This window comes from Aquila chrysaetos, chromosome 2 (assembly GCF_900496995.4).
Source record: "Aquila chrysaetos chrysaetos chromosome 2, bAquChr1.4, whole genome shotgun sequence".
Taxonomy (NCBI): Eukaryota; Metazoa; Chordata; class Aves; order Accipitriformes; family Accipitridae; genus Aquila; species Aquila chrysaetos.
The window spans coordinates 45496255-45515004 of record NC_044005.1 but is presented as its reverse complement, the minus strand read 5'-3'; the positions used below and the strand labels follow the sequence as shown (position 1 = coordinate 45515004).

At 45.5% G+C, this 18750-nt stretch overlaps 2 protein-coding genes across 6 annotated transcripts; one reads left to right on the top strand and one right to left on the bottom strand.

The window, feature by feature from the left end:
• Positions 1-3345: 3345 nt before the first annotated feature.
• On the bottom strand, positions 3346-10817 carry NDUFS3 (NADH:ubiquinone oxidoreductase core subunit S3). The gene is made up of 7 exons (XM_030035315.2): positions 10705-10817; positions 10529-10597; positions 9473-9570; positions 9051-9200; positions 6999-7124; positions 6596-6715; positions 3346-4707 (listed from the first exon to the last, which is right to left on the bottom strand). Exons 1-7 carry the CDS (start codon positions 10751-10753, stop codon positions 4540-4542), a joined length of 780 nt encoding a protein of 259 aa, XP_029891175.1. The 5' UTR covers positions 10754-10817; the 3' UTR covers positions 3346-4539.
• KBTBD4 (kelch repeat and BTB domain containing 4) lies at positions 10775-18646 on the top strand. 5 transcript variants are annotated; one of them, XM_030035065.2, is made up of 4 exons: positions 10775-10867; positions 13120-13740; positions 16292-16398; positions 16984-18646. In XM_030035065.2, the coding sequence occupies exons 2-4, from the start codon at positions 13149-13151 to the stop codon at positions 17842-17844; spliced, it is 1560 nt and encodes a 519-aa protein (XP_029890925.1). In that variant the 5' UTR covers positions 10775-10867; positions 13120-13148; the 3' UTR covers positions 17845-18646. The 5 variants fall into 5 exon arrangements, with proteins under 5 accessions (XP_029890925.1, XP_029890917.1, XP_029890907.1 ...); XM_030035057.2 differs by having other exon boundaries at positions 10867-10903; XM_030035047.2 differs by lacking the exon at positions 10775-10867 and adding an exon at positions 10880-10991.
• The last annotated feature ends 104 nt before the right edge of the window (positions 18647-18750 follow it).

The window sequence follows — 18750 nt, the reverse complement described above, 5'->3', positions numbered from 1 at the left end:
GTTGGAGCTGAAACACATACCTTTCTCAGCAAGTTACAGTGTCAGTTTGTAGTGACTGCTGTCACCAGATAGTTTACTGAGGGTAGGGATGATGCAGTTAGTAAGTTGTCAGTGTGCAAAAAGTGGCACGTTTTCTGAAACTTCCAGGCTATGTGGCTGTATCTGGCAATATGAGGACCCACACCAGCTATGAAGAAAAGCAGCAGCACATAATGCAAGAGTCCCAGATTTGTCACGGGAGGAGGGGCCCTCAATATCCAGAGCCATTCTTACCCCCAGTTTGGATCAAAATAAGACCAGTGGTTCCATCATAGCCTTGGCTATCTTCAAGTCAGGCTACACTTCTTTCAGTTTTCATTATTTTCTGCTGCTTACGCTTTAGTTGCATCCCTTTCTTCTGGGATGAGATATCTTTTATTAAACTGTGAATCACATGCTACTCAAGAGGCAGACACCGATGACCCATCTGTGCGGTGAGATTGATGTGCCTTCTGGTCTGTGCCAGAGTCCCTTACAATCCGCAGTGTACGCATGACCGTCTAGAAGTCACCACGCAAAAACCCTGCATCTCACGGGCCATGAAATCGCCTCCCTTTAGCGCGCAGCACGTGGCACAAGGAGGAGTCCAGGATTTTGGCCAACATCTGCAAAGGCCGTATATGATTTTGTCAACAGGAAAATTTCCTAGGAACCGCTTGCAGCTCAAGTGCCTAGAGGAGGATGCCCACGTTGGTGGGAGGGAGAAGAAAAGGAGGCTCGGAGGCTGTGCTTAGGTGACTGATAGAGTGGCAGGCGGGGGACAAGCATCAGTGGCAAATGATGCTTTGAGCTAGGGGGATTTTGTAGAATCGCCTCACTACCTCGCACAGAAAGGCAATCGCAGAGCGATAAACGTACGCCTTAGTTGTTTGTAAAGCCGCGGTAGTTACATGGTGCAGAGAAACAAGCCTGAGTTTCTGACGGCTGCACATAGTCCCCGCGTGTACGGTTGCAGTGTTAGGCGGTGCACCTGCTCCTCCTGAGGGATTTTGTCCTCGCCAGGTATTCACAGCTGAGCGTGCACAGTCCTGCCCCTCTGCGCTCCCCCCGGTCATACCGTCTGCTGTCGGAGCAGTTGCAAAACGTCACGTCGAGCCGGGTTTCTGCAGGGGCACCTTGACTGGTTTCATCTTTTCCACCATGACCTCCTCGAAGCAGGAAGAGGGGAAAGGGGAACAAGATATGAAGGATCAAAAACTTGCAGGAGCTGGTTGGATGCTGGTTAATACAGCACCAGAAGGGCCTCTTCGGCAGGGAGGTTTCTTTGAAATGGGACTGCAGGGAGATAGGCAGCATCTTCACAAAAGGGAAATTCTGCTTATAGAATTGGAGAAGTCTCTTGCTTCGAACATTTCGCCCAGAACTTGGGGAGACCACAGTCCCCAGCCTGGGTCTGTCCGGCAGGTGCTCAAGGGAGGAAGATGAGGAGAAGAAGGCGGCTGAGGAAAGAGGGGAAGGAAGAAGGACATACATGGCTCCCAGAGAAGGTGAGGTTTGAGTCACTGGAGGGGAAGAAAACCTTGAGGGAAGTAGGAGGGAAGCACTGACTGTAACCAGAGGGGACCTCCACTGTTATACTGGTATTTTCCAGATGTGGTGCTGCTAGTCCTTATGCAAATGCTTTCCTTGTCTTCTTCTTTCAGTTTTTGTGAGCAGCATCCGCTGCTTGAAGGAGTAATGGGCTGTGTAACAGTGACAGGGAGGGCCCCATCCCACTGCACCTACTGCGCGAAAGGACCCCCCACCCGGGCCTCACCGAACTGGGAGATGTCATGGGATGCAGTGTGATGGGTGACACGGGGCATGCTGTCATCCAGCCTGTCCCGCAGGAGTCCCATAAGCTCTGTTCTGCAGGAGTGCAAGGCCCAGCTAAAATCCCCATCTGGATTTTGACTGGAGATCAATTATAAGGGCTATCCAGATTGTAGGCGTGATGTGGGTGACCTGATACCGTCAACAGCCACAGGCTCAGGGAGGAGAGTCTGCTCGCCGGGCTGTAGGAAGAAATGCCAGAGTTCTGGAAAACACCAGCAAAACCTACTCAGCTGGGGAAGCTCAACATGGTGACTGTGAGTCATCACCTAAAGTCTATTTGTCCCCGCAGTACCAGAAAAAATCTCTCTTCTGAATAGCGTGTCTGTAAGTCAGCTACATCTGACTTACACCTCATCCAACGTCCTCCTACAGCCGGGAAATCCAACCCCGGCAAACAAGCCTCGTGGAGGCTGCCAGTGTGGACCAGGCAGGGACAGAGGATTTGGAAGACAGCTTTGTGCTTGACCAAGCTGACCACAGCCTTGCCCAGCATGAAGCAAGTGCCCACCAGCCAGAAGGAATCCAGAACCAGCAGGTTCCATAGGCAGGAATGGCCCCTGGAGCTCCGGAGTGGAGGAGGTAGCGTGCCAACGCCGGCGGTACTTTTTGAGGCCGTGTAACCCTCTTGTGCCCTGGGATAATGCGTCCGGGTGAGCAAATCGCACTCTTCATAACCGCCCAGGCTTCTCTAAGGAGAAGAGATTTGGGTCCGTTAGCAACTATTCCACATATTAAAGACCTGCTGGAGCCAATGCCTGTCCCCACAGGGCCGGCTACTTTTCCAGTACACGCATTCTTCAGCAAACCTTGCACGTTGTCTAACTTGACAGGGCATTGTGTCTAACATTTCTTGATGTTACGTCAATCAAATTCTCCCTCTGCACAAACGTTATGTTTCAAAGGCAGTTTTCCTTCTGTTCCTGCCACCATCACTCTTCTGACTTATCGTACTGGGAAATACGAATTTTTTACGATACACAGACCACGAGTCTTGGTATGGTACCTCAAGCAACCTGGGACGGGGGAGGGAGAACGTGGGGGGGGAAACGTGCTTTATAAAGAATTTTCACAGTAACAGAAGTGGTGCCAGGAACTTTTCCATCTTGTGCAATAGGCATCGGCATGCAAAAAGAGCCACTGCAACAGAAAACAGAACCAGCTGTGGAACACGTTGTAAGAAGGACTAAAAGCACATTTCCTATTTAATTAGCTCAATTGATGGCAGATCCAAAGTGGAGCTAAGAATTGTATAAAATCCCAAACTTCTGCTGATTTGTGTTCCCTTCTCTTTCCTCTTTCCGATTAAGAGCTATAAGTTTTAAGGTGAGTAGCAAACACTATTAATTTTAACTAGAGAACACTGTTCTGAGTCATATCCCACATACTGCCAGCCAAAGCAGCCTGAAACAAATTAAAAAAAAAAAAAAAAATTTAAGAAGCCCATGCTTACAAGGCTGGGTTGGAAACAAACATGAAACCCGATTCTTACCATACAGTTCAGCTCTTTATTCTTGAAAACAGATCACATTCTAGCCACAATGAGTACTTGTCCCTTTTTTTTCTTAATTGATTATTGTCCCATCCCTTCCTCCATCCCATGCTCTAACATCCCCCAAATGCCTTTTTTAATTAGTGCTTTTACAATTTAAAAGCTTAAGCAGTGATTCAGGGAATCTCTACAAACAGCTTGTGAATTATTTTATGAAATCTCTTACACAATACTTTTCAGATCTTAATGAGGTCAGTCGGCTTTCTGATGCATTTTCTGGACTAAGGACAAGGGACATTAATTGATGACTGCTGTAATGTAATCCCATTCAAACAGGTGGTGGGTGGACTGAAACTACAGTGTTTTTCCAGCTTTTTTGGAGAGAGCTGATATTTTCCACAAGAGCAAAGATAGTGGTAATGCTATTATATCATACAGCTCAAAATAATGGGAATAGTGACAAAAAGGCATAGACTCTTGTCTATGGAACAAGGGAAGGGAGATATTTTTGACTGCAGGAAAAAGCACAATCTGAAGATGCTGGAGAAAGTAAAGACTGCTTGATTGTGAAGAAGAAGCCCTCATGAGGGAGTAGCACATGAGAGGTTACCTGCAACTCCTTCTTCTGCCAGGAGAACAGGCGCTGACCTCATTCCCAAGAAAACAATGCAGAGATTTCCACAATTGTTTTGGTCTGGATCCAGGTACATCTTGTGTTGTCCTAATAACAACTGTATTAGAACCATTTACAAAAGCTTTGCCTGTTAGCTATATTATTATGGTCTTCCCAACATCCATCTTGGAGCTGAGATACTGCTGTCCCATTGCTTAATCTACACAGCTGCTTCAGTACAGTCTCCGAGTGAGTGCTCAGGTTACGATGTATGCCTGCAGGGACAGCTAGCAGAAGCAGTGTATATAAAGCATCTTAGCCACAGGGAATGCCTGGACTCCATTCAATTTGCAAACCAAAAAGACAAATCCGGTGTCTTACAATTCAAAGCAGCAGATAAACATCTACCAGTAGTATGATCAGGATTGTCAAATAGCATCCCTCACCCTGCGCTTTTCATCTAGTTTGAAAACAACATTATTCATGTGACCACAACAGGCAAGAATCTCCTATCAGTTTTTATTATTATAAATACTATGTTAGAAGAGAAAGGATGGTGCCGTGCATCCGCTCCATTCTGCTGCTATTTTGCATCTTCTTTCTTGGCTCCTGCTTCTATTTTCAGGGGTTCTGGAGCTGCACGATAGGCAGGAAATGCCTCCCAAGGACTATTCAGATCAAACTTGCGAAATTCCTGAGATAGCTCCACAGGCTCTGCCACTACCCGTTTCACTTCATCATCATACCGCACCTAGAACAGTGCAAAGGACACAAGCCAGTCATTTTCATACAGTCCCCATAGCATCTCTGCTATTAGCTGTACACAGCAATGACCCAGACCACCCTCCGGTACAGGCAATCCTAGTTCTTACGCCATGGATAGACCACAGACCGCTGCCACAGCTTCAGTTCTCCTCATTATTAAACAAAAACCCTCCAGATGCCACCAAGACCTCTGGACTCCCCAGGAAAACCCTCCTCTTTGCTACCATGTACATACCTCAGGTGTCCTGACTAACCACCCTGAATTAGGAGTGCCCAGCCTACAGTCCACGTGAAGCCCACACGGAGTAACACACTTAGTTTGTCATATGACAAAGGAATTTCTCCTGCGTCACCAAAATAAAGTGGCCTGTCCACCTGGCATTGCTGGGGACTAGTCTCCATGAATCTTTATAATACGGCAGTTTGTTTGGTTTTAGTTGTGCTTCTTAGCATAACACTCAGAGCATGGGATAAAAAGACAACCAGGGTGAAATGCGTGTGAGTACCAGACACTTCTGATTGGCTTGCTTTATCCTCACTGTTACGGTCCAGATCTCCAAACCATAGTTCAGGAGATGCTGCCTGGTCCTCACTTGTAGGATTTGCTGTCATTTCTGTTTTTCTTAAACCCCTCTGTTGCTTGCAGGACCTCACTGTTTTCTCCTGAGGCTCAACTCGGTATTAGAACTGCACCAAATGTGACTGCTTTTGCAAGGTGGTCATTTGAAACTAGACAGATACCAAACACACTCATTTCACTTGTGGTTTGACATACAGAGGTAAATATTTGATAAATGGCAAGAGTCAGTTCAACTAGAGTTTTGTAATATGGGCCTACAAAAACTCAAAAAAGTGGAGTTCCAACTGCCGTTAAGATCAGTTCAGTCCCTTATTCATCTGGGAACCTCCAGTTTTGCAGTGGAACGCTTAATCTTTCAGAAGACATGGTAAAAGCAGAAGTACTTTCTCTGCCAAATGTCTCTGACACACAGCACATGAAATTTGCTCAATGCCTCTGACCTTAGGCTGCCTTAGCACGGATGATACTTTGTGATGACTTCAAATTTCCATGCAGGAGATCTATACAGCTCCTCTGGAATACAGACATGTGAAACATCCTTAGTGCCTTTTGGACAAAGGATTGTAAAGCAGTCACATCTCTGCACCTGTCTTGGTTTAAGCCCTGACAGCGACTAGGCAACACGCAGTTGCTCACTCACTCCCTGACCCCCCCAGTAGGATGGGGAGGAGCATTGGGGAAAAACAAGTAAAACTCGTAGGTTGAGAAAAGAACAATTTAATAACCGAAGTGAAATAAAATGTACTACTAATAATAATAATAATAATAATAATAATAATAATAATAATAATAATAATAATAATAATTGTAATGAAAAGGAATATAATAAAATAAAATAATAATAATTTAAAAAAAAAAACAAGAAGAAAAGACAAGCGATGCACAATGCAGTTGCTCACCACCCGCTGACCACTGACTGATGCCCGAGCAGCGATCCCCCCCTCCTGGCCAATTCCCCCCAGTTTATACACTGAACATGACATTCTATGGTATGGAATATCCCTTTGGCTAGTTCAGGTCAGCTGTCCTGGCCATGGTCCCTCCCAGCTTCCTGTACACCTGCTTGCTGGCAGACCATGGGAAACTGAAAAATCCTTAACTTTGGATAAATGCTACTTAGCAACAACTAAAACATCAGCATGTCATCAACATTATTCTCACAGTAAATCCAAAATACACTGTATCAACTACTAAGAAGAAAATTAACTCTATCCCAGCCGAAACCAGGACAGTACCGAAACTCAGATAAGTATTGGAGAGATTTGGTAACTTTAGACACGAGCGTGTCTCCTACCTCCACATAACCAGAGAGTGGAAAGTCCTTCCGGAAAGGATGGCCCTCAAACCCATAGTCTGTGAGGATTCGCCTTAGATCAGGGTGGTTGGCAAAGAAAACACCATACATGTCCCAAACCTAAATGAAAGGGAGCCAATCAAGTTGCATTAGATTAGAAAAAAAAAAACCAAACCCTTCATGTATTATGTTCATAAAATTTCAGTTACATGCCTGGCTTTCGCAGTGCCAGCGAAACTGATGCAGAAACTCATTCAAAAGCAAATCACCCTTTTATCTCCTACTCTGGAAAGGCAGCCAGGGAAACACTTTCTTTCTTTCTCAGGGCCCTGGGAATCAGTTTAATCAGGAAAACACAGTTCCTCTCCACAAAGACCCTGCTCCCAAGTACGCCGGCACTCACCTCTCTTTCATACCAGTTTGCTGCCTTGTGCACAGACACTGCTGAGTCAACAGGTGTCAGCTCGTCAGTGTATGTCTTCACACGGATCCGACTGTTGAACCGCAGAGACAGGAGATTGTACACAATCTGAAGCAGAATAAAAGAAGGCATTGGTCTTGCACGGCATTTATGGATCTCTTTGCAGTATAGTACTGGCTAAGCAAAGGCACACAAAGACTATTTCAAATATTCTTCGTCAACAGAATCACATTCAGCACTTCAGAGCTCGGCACTAAAAGACACTATTACAATTGAGGTTCCAATAGCTTATCACTTTGGCCCCTAGAAGTGTAATAAAAATGATGTGAGATTTAGAAAACATGACTGATGAAGAAGACCTGAAGTAAAGAGGGATACTAAACCTTAAAAAAAGAAAATACTGAAGGGATGGAGACACTTGACAATAGTCTTTCAACAGTCTGTCACAAAGCAAATGGCTATCAATTACCCTCAGCATCCAGTGGGAGAAAGCTAAGAAGAAATACACTTAGTTTTCAGCAAAGAAGTTGAATACCAGGGAAAATTTCTAACTCTTCTGGTGATGAAGTACTAATAAGAAGGCTGCTTACAAGGATTACTAGAGCCTCCAAGAGGGGGTGGGGTGGCGGATACTTAATACAAGCAGACTGAAAAAAAAAACCCCCAAACCTTTCTAAGAAATTGTGTAGCCTTGTTTGATACTGCCTCTGTGAAGATGGCTGAAAAAGGTGAACTCATGAAGGTCTATATTATTTCTATGAATCTACTACCTTAATTTTTGAAAGTAAAATCCTGAATTAAAAAATCTTAAACTTCTTCAGAGACTGAAGGCCTTTGAGTTAAAGAAACTCTCTCTATAACTCAGGATTTTTGCCTAATCATGAGTTACATTACTAAAAGTCAAAGCTATTATTAGCAAAGCAAGAACAAGCTATATTTGAAAACAACAGACATCCGATTAGCTAATACAGATAAGGCAAACCTGCCACTCCTCACTTTCTGAGTAGCTGTTGGTAAGTGATTTAATACCACAAGATAAACCAAAGGGGGAGAACAAATCAGCTACTTTTCATTATCCCTGTTACTTGCTGGGAACTAAAAAATCTACCAATTCACTTCTCTTGCCCAAAAGACCGTCTGCCCACATTGGACAAAGGAACACAGACATCTCTTTGTCCGTAAGGCTGCCTAAACCATAGTCAGCCTCCTACAGCATGTGAGCCCTAGGTATTTCGTGCCACTTTTTTCTGTCTTTTACGGATCTTCCTAAGTTAAACTACAATAACGTCTTTGCAACAATACTGTGAACAAAGCTTTCTAACGGTAGGTGAGAAGACAATATGCTGAGTGTGTGGTTTCCCCAAAGATGTATCTCTTCTTTTTCTATTTGCAACTGCAATTTTTCTGCAGTTGAAAAGCTATACAGTGTGATATTCAAAAGCATCTGTCGGAATCAAATGTCCGATATTCACTGAAAGTCAGTGAAAGTGCAGTGCCCAAAATCTTCTGAGAGCTTTCTGAAAATCTGCCTCATCTCCTGTGTAGTCCTGACATTCAGGGAACGTTTTTAAAACAACTAATTAGTTTTTTGCTTTGGTTTGTTTTTTTAAAAGAGGAAAATTGCTAAAAAGATTGATGGGATTTAAAGAAAAACGTGGTCAGTTTTGTCAACAGCAGCCGACAGGCTTAAGTGGAAGGAGGAAGAGCACCAATTCACATCTGGCCAGAAAGAAGTCTCTAGACACTTTGGTAAAACCAAACCAAAACAACAAAAAAAAGAAAACAAACAAACAAAAAAGAAAAGGAAGAGAGAGACTTTCAGCAGAGCACAAAAGAAAAGCCAGACTAAGAACCCATGCAGTATCAGTTCTGCTACTGCTTCCATGATCCACAGAGTAAACAAAACCCAGCATTTCAGAGTGGATTTTCTTTTCACTGTCAGAAAGCAAAAAATGCAGTCAGAGCTGCAACAGCACCCACAGTCACCAGCACTTGTGAAACTCTCCAAGTCCTGCACCTATGAGCAGTTCCTACCTCAAAGCGGTACTGCCGAGATGGGACATCAACAGCAGTCAAGTCAGCCAAGGATTTGAACTGAGCATTAGTGTGATCTCGAAGGAAGGTCAGAACTGGAATGATCCCATCTGGATGGATCAAAAGTTCCAGCTCATTGAAACAGGTCACCTGTTGAAAACAGCGGAAAGGGCATGAGTACAAACACCAACAGGACTGAACATTACACTGAATCCAGCAGAACACCCAAACAAAGAGACTATATGGTACAGCAGACGCATAATGACATCAGATAAAGGGGCTTAACAATAGCGGTAACTTTCATGTAATTCTGACAATCTTTCTTGCCCAGAAGAACTTCTGAAAACAGCTAACAAACAAGTAGTGTGTTCACTGGGTCCTGTCCCCCCCCCGCCATGAACAATTTCTCGAAGAGCACCTACCTGTACTTGCTGGATATACTTGGGCAGAATCTCAGCCACGTACTCTCCAAAAGCACAGAGCTGCTTCTGTTCTACTTCATTTTTTGGTCTGACAGTAGCTAAAGAGAAAAATAAAGTTCCCAAGATTATGGCATGGAAAACAGAAAGCTACGGAAAGAAGAGTAGCAACTCGCATTCCTGGCTTAAAAATCCTTTTAACCAGTCTAGCTGTCTCTCAGCAGCTCTGGCAGAAGCCAGGCAGCTTCAGGTAACCCGCAAAGTTTATTTATGGTAAATCCGAAGCTAAACACGACATATATGTATAGTGCAACATACAGGATGCTGCAGTAGAGACTAGACTATAGCAACATACATGTGTTGTGGTACACAGAACACGGAACTAGAGACATTGATAAGGAAGGAAGTTTGTGTCAGTGCTAGACAGAAATTTTTTCGTGCACTGTAAACACAGCAGGAGGAACAGTCCAACAAGATAACGGGAAAGCAAATAACAAGATGAAAAAGAGAGAGGCAGAGATGACAGAACAATCTGAACTTAGATACTGCTCATGACATTCAGCCTGGGTCTGGAAAGGATCTTTTTTTCCTAGACAAAATAATCCTGGTTTTGTCTGATGTGCCAGAATCTAAGCAACCCCCTCAGAATCAAACCACCCTAGGATCTCCTGCTGCTTTTTTGTTGTTGCTCTGATTAGAAATACTCCTCAAGCTTCAGGGCAACGAAGCCGTTCCCCAGGCACGACTCCGCACAGAACAAGCAGGCGGGCCCGCCGCAAAGGATGCGAAGGGGAACCCCGAGCCAGCACGCTTATCACCACAGCCGCTTTTCCGTGCAAAATGCGGGTTTACGCCTGACGGGCACCAACCGTGTTCCGATACACCGGCTGAAAACGGCTGCATCGCTCCGAAACTTCCCAAAGGCGCACAGATACCGGGAGCTGACCGGGACACAAGCGCACCCCTCGGTCTTTTCCACTGCCCCCCACAACCGCAAGACCCCCCCCCCCCAGCCTCAAGACCAGGCCGGGCTCCCCGCCGCCGGTCCCGTTCACTTACGGCGAGTCTCCGCGGCGGAGCTCCCCGCCACCCGGGCCTGCGCCGCCGCCGCCGCCGGGCCTGCGCCCGCTGTGGAGAGAAACGGACACGTCTTACCGACCGCTAACCGCCCGCCCCGCGGCCACGGGCTGGCCGAGCCCCGCCGCCGCCGCCTCCCCGGCCCCGGGCACCCTCACCTCGCAGCGCGGCCCGCGTCAGCCACCGAACCGCCGCCGCCGCCAACATCCCCGCCGGGACACGGGACGGGCAAGGGCACGGACCGGAAGCGGAAAAGCGTCGGCGCGCTTTCCCGGGGCGGGAGGCGGAAGCGCGCGCGGAGCTTCCCGGCGGCGCTTCCGGGTGGGTGGCCGGAAAGCGGCGAGTGCCCGTCGCAGGGTGAGGGGGAGCGGAGGAGCCGCTGGGGCACCCCGGGGCGGCGGGAGGAGGCGGCTCCGGGGCGGCGGCATGAAGGGAGGCGCCGCAGGTGGGTGTTGTGTGGGCCGTGCTGCGGGGGGGAACCGGCACCGGGACCGGGACCGGGACCGGGACCGGGGGAGCCCGGGAGGCAGCGAGTTCTGTGGAGATGTGTCCGCCGTCGGGTACGGGCGTGAGGCGGGGGGGTGGTGGTGTTCCTGTCAGACCCCCCCCCCCCCCCCGGGCTGAAGCAGCGGTGTGGGGGCGAGGTAACTCTCTGGCGGTTTTCGTAACGGCAGTTCGGCCCCAATGGGGGTCTTTGCTTTCCGGAGAATTAGCTTTTCTTTCTTCCCCCGCCGCCCCCGAAGCGTGAAGTCGCTGTCGGTTGTGTATAATGTGGGCTCCCTGGTCCCAGGCGCTGTCATGGCACCCACGGCCCTGTCAGGGGCGAGGAGGGAAGGAAGGAGGTGTGCCGGGTGTTGGTTACCGTCCTCACCTATAGCCTGGCGTTCGGCGGGTCATTGGTAATGCAAAATATGCATGGAGTGTGAGATTTTGGTTTATGGGACACTTTACTGTTCCCGCAGCTCTTTCTTTATAGTGGAGATGCCGTGGATGCGAAGGGGAACGTTGCGTTTACAAAGAAGGATGTGAGATTTGTTGGTATTTCTTTCGTGACTTGGCACCAGTCCTCCGGAAATCGTGCGGGGCAGCGGGGGCAGCTGGTTCTGCCGTGCCAAGAGGGCGGAGGAGTTCATCCATCCATGTTCTGGTGCTCTGCGTTGTCACTTTGGTGTTCTGGGCTGCAGCTTCTGAGCACCTTGACTGTGAGGATCAAGAGCTTTAACTGAAGTGGGAGCCAGTTTGCAGGATAGGTTTGTACTTGGTAAAGCTGGAAAAATAGTACCGATGTGTTCTGTGCTAATTGCAGTTCCTCGGTCTCTTACAGACTAATGTGTAGGTACTTTTCAGACAGACCAGAACTATGTAAAATCACAAGAAGGGTATAATTAAGGCAGGCTGAGATCAGGGATGGGACGGACTTGTCTAGCCAATTAGGGATGTAGACACTATTTCCTGTGAACAGAACTTGAGCAAAGAACTTAGGAGGCCTCCTGTATCAAGCAAAGCTATTGTAAGAAAATGCACATTTGATAAAATAAAGCATGGAAGAGTAACTCTGAATCTCCTGGAGAAAAATCCTGTCTTTGGGAAACATTGTACTGGAAATCACGTTCAGTATTAACTGAAGAAATTTGTGATATCAGTCACCATGGCTGATAATTAAGGTGTAAAATTAAGTTTAAAGTGAATGCAGACGGGCATCTATTTGCTCCTAATGCTGTCAAGAGCCATGTTAAAAAAGAGCTCTTTTCTACAGCAGTCCTTCTCTGATTCAGAAGTTTTCTCGGCCCACAAACTGCTTGGAGCTCTGCAGACAATCTCTGGTACCTACTAAGAGGCATTATCTTTTAAATTGAGTTCTCCTTGCCGCTTAGGAAACAGTGACTAACAACATCTAACAGGTTATTTTGCATGCTGAAGGTGTCTGGCACATTAACAAACTGAGTATAACCATCAGTTATCTCATTTGGTTAGCTTGAAGGACTGGTGGTTACGTCTGGCAGACTTCTCGCACATCTTTTTGGTAAAAGCAAGTTCACCGTACTTGATACCACTGCACAGATTCATCGCGTTGGTTTTGGATGGTAATTAACTCCTTCTGATGGGTTTTGGATGGTAATTAACTCCTTCCAATATGAATTGCTGTCTGTGCTCTTTGTTAGTATGATACTGGAATCCTTTTTCCACCTAGCCCAGCCATGGTGCTGCCACATTCTTTTGGCTTCACGAGTTTCCTAGGGCGGTTGCTGGACTTTCCACTTGAATAACTGTTGCTGCATTTCTTTGTGTCAGTGAAATGAGTGGTGAAAAGATATGCGCATCTCCCAGTTCTGCTGGGATGTGATGCTCACTGTACTGGAAGTTTGGTATATATTATAATTTTAATTATGCCAACTTCTCATTTGTTGTTTGAGATTCTGAAGCTCAGGCAGAAGTTTCTGGCTGCGCTATTTATATTCAGTCTAAAATATGCTGGCCTCTTACCAATGTTTGATTTTTTTCCCTGTACCCTGAAGTACTGCATAATCTTGTTAGTGGAGAGAGAAGGCCATATAATTATTGTGATTTTACAGATTGCTGGAGGTCTGATCTGTGCAGCACCATGGACTCGTCAGAAGAGACTGGAGGCTCCTCTGCAGAAGAAAACTACTTTGTGAACTACACCTTCACCGACCGCTCCCACTCAGGCCGTGTGGCCCAGGGTATTATGAAATTATGCTTGGAGGATGAGCTCTTTGCTGATGTTACAATATCAGTGGAAGGCAAAGAATTCCAGCTACACCGTTTGGTCCTCTCAGCTCAGAGTTGCTTTTTTCGTTCTATGTTCACTTCCAACCTAAAGGAGGCCCACAACCGGGTCATTGAGCTGCAGGACGTTAGCGAGAGTGTCTTTCAGCTCCTTGTGGACTATATTTACCATGGAACTGTAAAGCTGAGGGCAGAGGAGTTGCAGGAAACCTATGAAGTGGCAGACATGTACCAGCTGACTGCCCTTTTTGAAGAGTGCTCCCGTTTTCTGGCCCGTACGGTGCAGGTTAGGAACTGTCTGCAGGTCATGTGGTTGGCAGATCAACACAGTGACATGGAGCTCTACACAGCTGCCAAACACTGTGCAAAGTCACATTTGTCTCAACTGCAAGACACAGAGGAGTTCCTACACCTGCCTCTCCGCTTGCTGACAGACATCCTTACAGGTAAGGAGTTCTTGAGACTAGCCAGGTTGTGGATGTAGAAAGAGACTTTCGGAGAGTGTATCGGGGATTGAACAAAATAGATGGAAGGATCCAAGCTTTCATAATCACTGTCTATTCAGAGGCTTAGCTAAGCGAAGCAAAGCAAAACATTCTGGATAACTTAATCAGAAAAAACCTATTAATTGTTACTGGACATAAACGTCTGAGCTACAGAAAAGGGACATAGAGGATGCTGGTATTTCCCAGTAGTTCCTGGGTCAACAGGTAGAAGTATTACACGATTTTTAAACGTAACTTAGTAACTTTCAACAACTTGTTGTGGTTTTTTTTGCAGTAAAAGTAAAACAAAGAAGCCTTACCAGAAATGAACATCTTATGAAAGTTTTTTTTTTCTTTAGTTCATAATCATTTAACATAGTAATGCAACAACTCAACATTTGTAAGAAGGCTTGAGCACAAGCCTTATTTTTAGACTATGTTAAGTGTTTTTAACAATTGTATATAATTGTTAGGATTATTTAGGCTAGGCACTCATCTGACTGAAATAGAGGCATTGTAACATCTTAGGTAGTACAGTAATTACCCTTCTTGTAAAGGTAATGGCCTTCCACAGTATGGATGCAATGACTCAGTGTTGTCAAGGATGTGTCAACACATCAACAACTTATGCAACTGCCACCAATCCTTAAAGATTCTCTGCTGCCCTAGCAGGTGCAGCCAGTACTTGAAAACTTCGTCATGATGCTGCAGTCACAACTCCATTTTTGTGCATCATTCCTAGAGGAAGCAAGAATGTAGAAGGTCATACATTCAAATGTGCTGGACCTGGGACCAGAGAGATTGCTCCTTTCTTGCTTTAATTAAATAATTTTGTAAATGAGTAAATAACTATACTTTGTGTGTCATGTGTTTTATATGCTGTTACAACAATAAACCTGCCATGACTGGCTTCTTTGGAATACTGGCAAATCTGTCTGTAAGACTTAAAATAGCCTTTAAAGTTGCTGCTATGCATATGAGAGTCTTTACAGATATTGCATTGTATTATCTCTATTGCATCTAAAGAAATTCACAGACAAAAACGTATTGAGAATATGTACTGATAGCTCAGAAAGACTATGATAAAATTAGAGTAATTTTGATAACTATCTAGCTAAAGCTTTTAAACCAAGTTGTGAGTTCATTAAAAAAAAACCAAATTCCTAAAATCATGAAATAAAGCTATAGAGGTCAATCACCCTTAACTTCCTAGGGATTCCATGTAGTAACCATAGTTTTAGGTCTATGGCCATTAGTGTTTGTGGTCCTAAATTAAAATCATTGCTCAATAAAACTTTTTTCCATGATTCGTCTATTTACATATATAGAATCACATTACTCAATATCTATGCCGAAACTTAGCTTATAAAATGGATTAAAATCTGAAATACACTCCTACTGCTGGTAGGGAAAATCTTTCCCTTTTGCAATTCCTGCATCTCTATTTAGTTAATGGAGAATTAAATAGAGGAAGCTATTAGTGGCAAGGATTAAAATTAATTTCATGAAATAGTAATTTATTAAGCTTACCTTTTGTTGCATGCTAAGACCCATTTCAAAATCAAAGTTTTTCCATTCAACCACTACCTGTGATGGATAGCTTATGGAAATCCCTTTTACTAATAAACAGTTTTGAAATACCTGCTTTTGTGCCACGCTTTTTCTCCTCCCTTCCTTCCAGTACAGAGAAAAATGTTGGAATTTGTCTGATGCCTTTAGCATCACTGAATTCAGGGTTTGTCATGAGAGCAGACTACAGAATCAGGGCGCCTTCATAGGGAAGCCTCTCAATAAATACAGGCATAATTGCTGGCTTTCAAACTGGAAGTAAATGCCTAAAATCTAGGAAATGTACTGATGACGATGATGCAATAGTTTGTGGCATAACCAAAACTTCCAGTTATGTCTGGAAACAAATTGAAATCTGATGCAGTCTGTGTAGTGTTTCCTACTGTCACACTGCAAAGGAAAGCTATAGTAGCTCATGGGGGATTTCCAAAAGTTAAGAGGATAGCAGTGACACCAGATGTTCAGTCTTGAGGGTCAGCTGTCTGACAGTGCTCAGAGAAGGAAAATTTCTGCAGATGACTTTTGCTAGACAGGCTTTTAGGACCAGCCAGAAAGAAAGGCAGCTGCTGAGATTGTCAAATAAGAGAATCTTTTTGCCTAAATGCTTAAATAAGAAAATATTTTTCATCGTCACAAAGCATGTAAGTTCTCTTTCCTGCCCTCTTTCTCTCGGACATAGGTTCCTTTGTTGAAACTCATCCAAAGTGCTTAAGATCTGGCAGCTCTGTCTTCTGATATTTATACAAACTAATTTCATGTAGATGTCTGGCTGGCGGTGCTGATCATGCCTGCCAAAATCTATAAACCTCTGTATCTTTTTTTCCTCTCTAGAAAGTAGGGTTTGTGGTGGGAGTGGGGGGAGGGAGTGACAGGAAAAGGATGTTCCTGAGTACGTACACCTTTGTCTAGATACTATAAATGCCTTTCTGTCTCCAAACCGCAGATGGCGTTCCATGTTCTCAGAATCCAACAGTTGCCATAGAAACCTGGATCAACTTCAACAAGGAGGAGCGAGCGGGCTTTTCAGAGACGCTGCGATCGAGTCTGAAGGTATAAAAAGACCTTCTGTTCCGGGGTTGGTGTAGCACTTGCTGGTTTCACACTTCCCAAGGCAGGGTATTCTGCTCACAGGTGTGACTTGAAAGTCACAAAACACAAATGCCATTGAAATTCATGGTCCTTGCGTGAGGAATACTTTCATTGTCATAAATAGCAACCCCACTGACAGCTTTTTTAATTTAACCTGAGGCTGCTTTCACTAGTGATTGGAGCAATGCCACAAATAACTTATTTCACCAGATGCTCAGTTACCAGAGAGACCATTCAGAAATCCGAGTTTGGCATTCCCCTTATAATAACTCTACTCCATCAGTGATGTAGCCAGACCTTACCTCAACTGCAGACACTCAGGTTCCAGTGAAGTCTGTTGCTATTTTGCTATGTCAGATATGACCATTATCGTGAAAAGGCTTTGAGGCTCTGAATCCTGAACGCTGCCGGGTGGCAGGACTTGGGAAGCAGGTCACACACCTCAGGCCCACAGGTGGGTCCTAAGCTGAAAAATTCAGTCTTAGGCATCACGGATGTTTGTGTAAAGAGGTCCAGTTCTGCTGACACACTCCTCTTTTCTTTCAGGTGATTGGAGAAAATGTTCACATCTACCTGATTGGAAAGGAGTCGTCACGTACACATTCACTTGCTGTCTCTCTGCATTGTGCTGATGATGACTCCATAAGCGTGAGCGGCCAGAACAGCCTGTGTCACCAGATCACCGCAGCCTGCAAGCACGGTAGCGACCTATACGTCGTTGGTGGCTCCATTCCACGACGCATGTGGAAATGCAACAATGCGACTATAGACTGGGAATGGTGTGCCCCTCTGCCCCGTGACCGGCTCCAACACACCCTTGTCTCTGTGCCGAGCAAGGATGCAATATATTCACTGGGGGGGAAAACTCTACAGGACACTCTCTCTAATGCTGTCATATATTACAGAGTACGAGACAATGTCTGGACAGAGACCAGCCAGTTGGAAGTGGCAGTCTCTGGAGCTGCAGGTGTAAACCTTAATGGTGTCATTTACCTGCTGGGCGGGGAAGAAAATGACTTGGACTTCTTCACCAAGCCCTCTCGGCTAATTCAGTGCTATGATACCAACACAGAGAAATGCCACGTGAAGCCATACGTACTGCCTTTTGCAGGCCGCATGCATGCTGCTGTACACAAGGATGTGGTGTTCATTGTAGCCGAGGGGGATTCACTGCTATGCTATAATCCCCTACTGGATAGCTTCACCCGGCTATGCCTGCCAGATGCTTGGAGCTCGGTACCATCCCTCTGGAAAATTGCCAGCTGCAATGGCAGCATCTATGTCTTTCGTGACCGCTATAAAAAGGGTGATGCAAATACTTTTAAACTTAACCCAGCCACCTCTGTTGTAACAGTCACAAGTGGCATCAAAGTCCTGCTCACTAACCTGCAGTTTGTCCTGGCCTAAGCGGGAAAAACAGGCCATGATAGAAAGGGCAGCAACGGTGTTCTGCTGTGCAGCTCAGAGGCACCCACCACCCTCAGCACCAGTCCCAATTACTACGAGCTCACAACATCCAGTAAAGACCCGATCCTCTATACCTGTGCAGAGGAAGTACAGGCTTTCTGGCTGTGGGCCTATTCTTTTACATAGCACTATTAAAGTTGAACTGCTGCATCTTAGATTTCAGATGGACTAAATGGTATTACTTTGATCCCTTGATGATAAGCTGCTTGCATTTGAGGCCCAAACTGCAGCAAATGGCTTTTTTAGCCTGGAACCAATCCGCCGGTAACAAATCCTATGGCATATGGACAACATCTTCCTTGGCCCAGACTGCTAGTTTTAACTGCCTGGGAGACCGTGTTGCTGCCATGTCAGTCAGAGAGTTAGATGTGCACTGTTTCCTCCAGGGATGTCCCCATTTAAACATTCCTGTGTCCCTACTGCAGAAGGGACTGGCAGAAGTATTTACAGCAGACAGATTCCAGAGCTGACCCCAGGACCTTTAGTAAGTTGCATTATTCAGCACTTCTCCTAGAGGAGTGGTAACAAACTGGGAACTTGCTTACTGCTCTGTCATCACCTAGCATAAAGAGAGAGATTGTTTTTACGAGCATTGGCTTCCTTTACTGTACAGGGAATCCCCACCTGTAATCATAACATAGTGTTGGTGAAAGACGGAATTAAGACCACTTCCTCCTACCCCTTTCTGTTGACGCTGTAACCCTTTGGGTAAGAATCTGAATAAAGTCTCTGCTGAGACAAAGTTTTATTTTCCTTTGCTGCGAATATTATAGAAATTCCTGTGGATTGCAGTTTGGCAAGCACTGATACTGTGTGTGGGAGAGAAGAACCGTGGGGCTCCAAGAG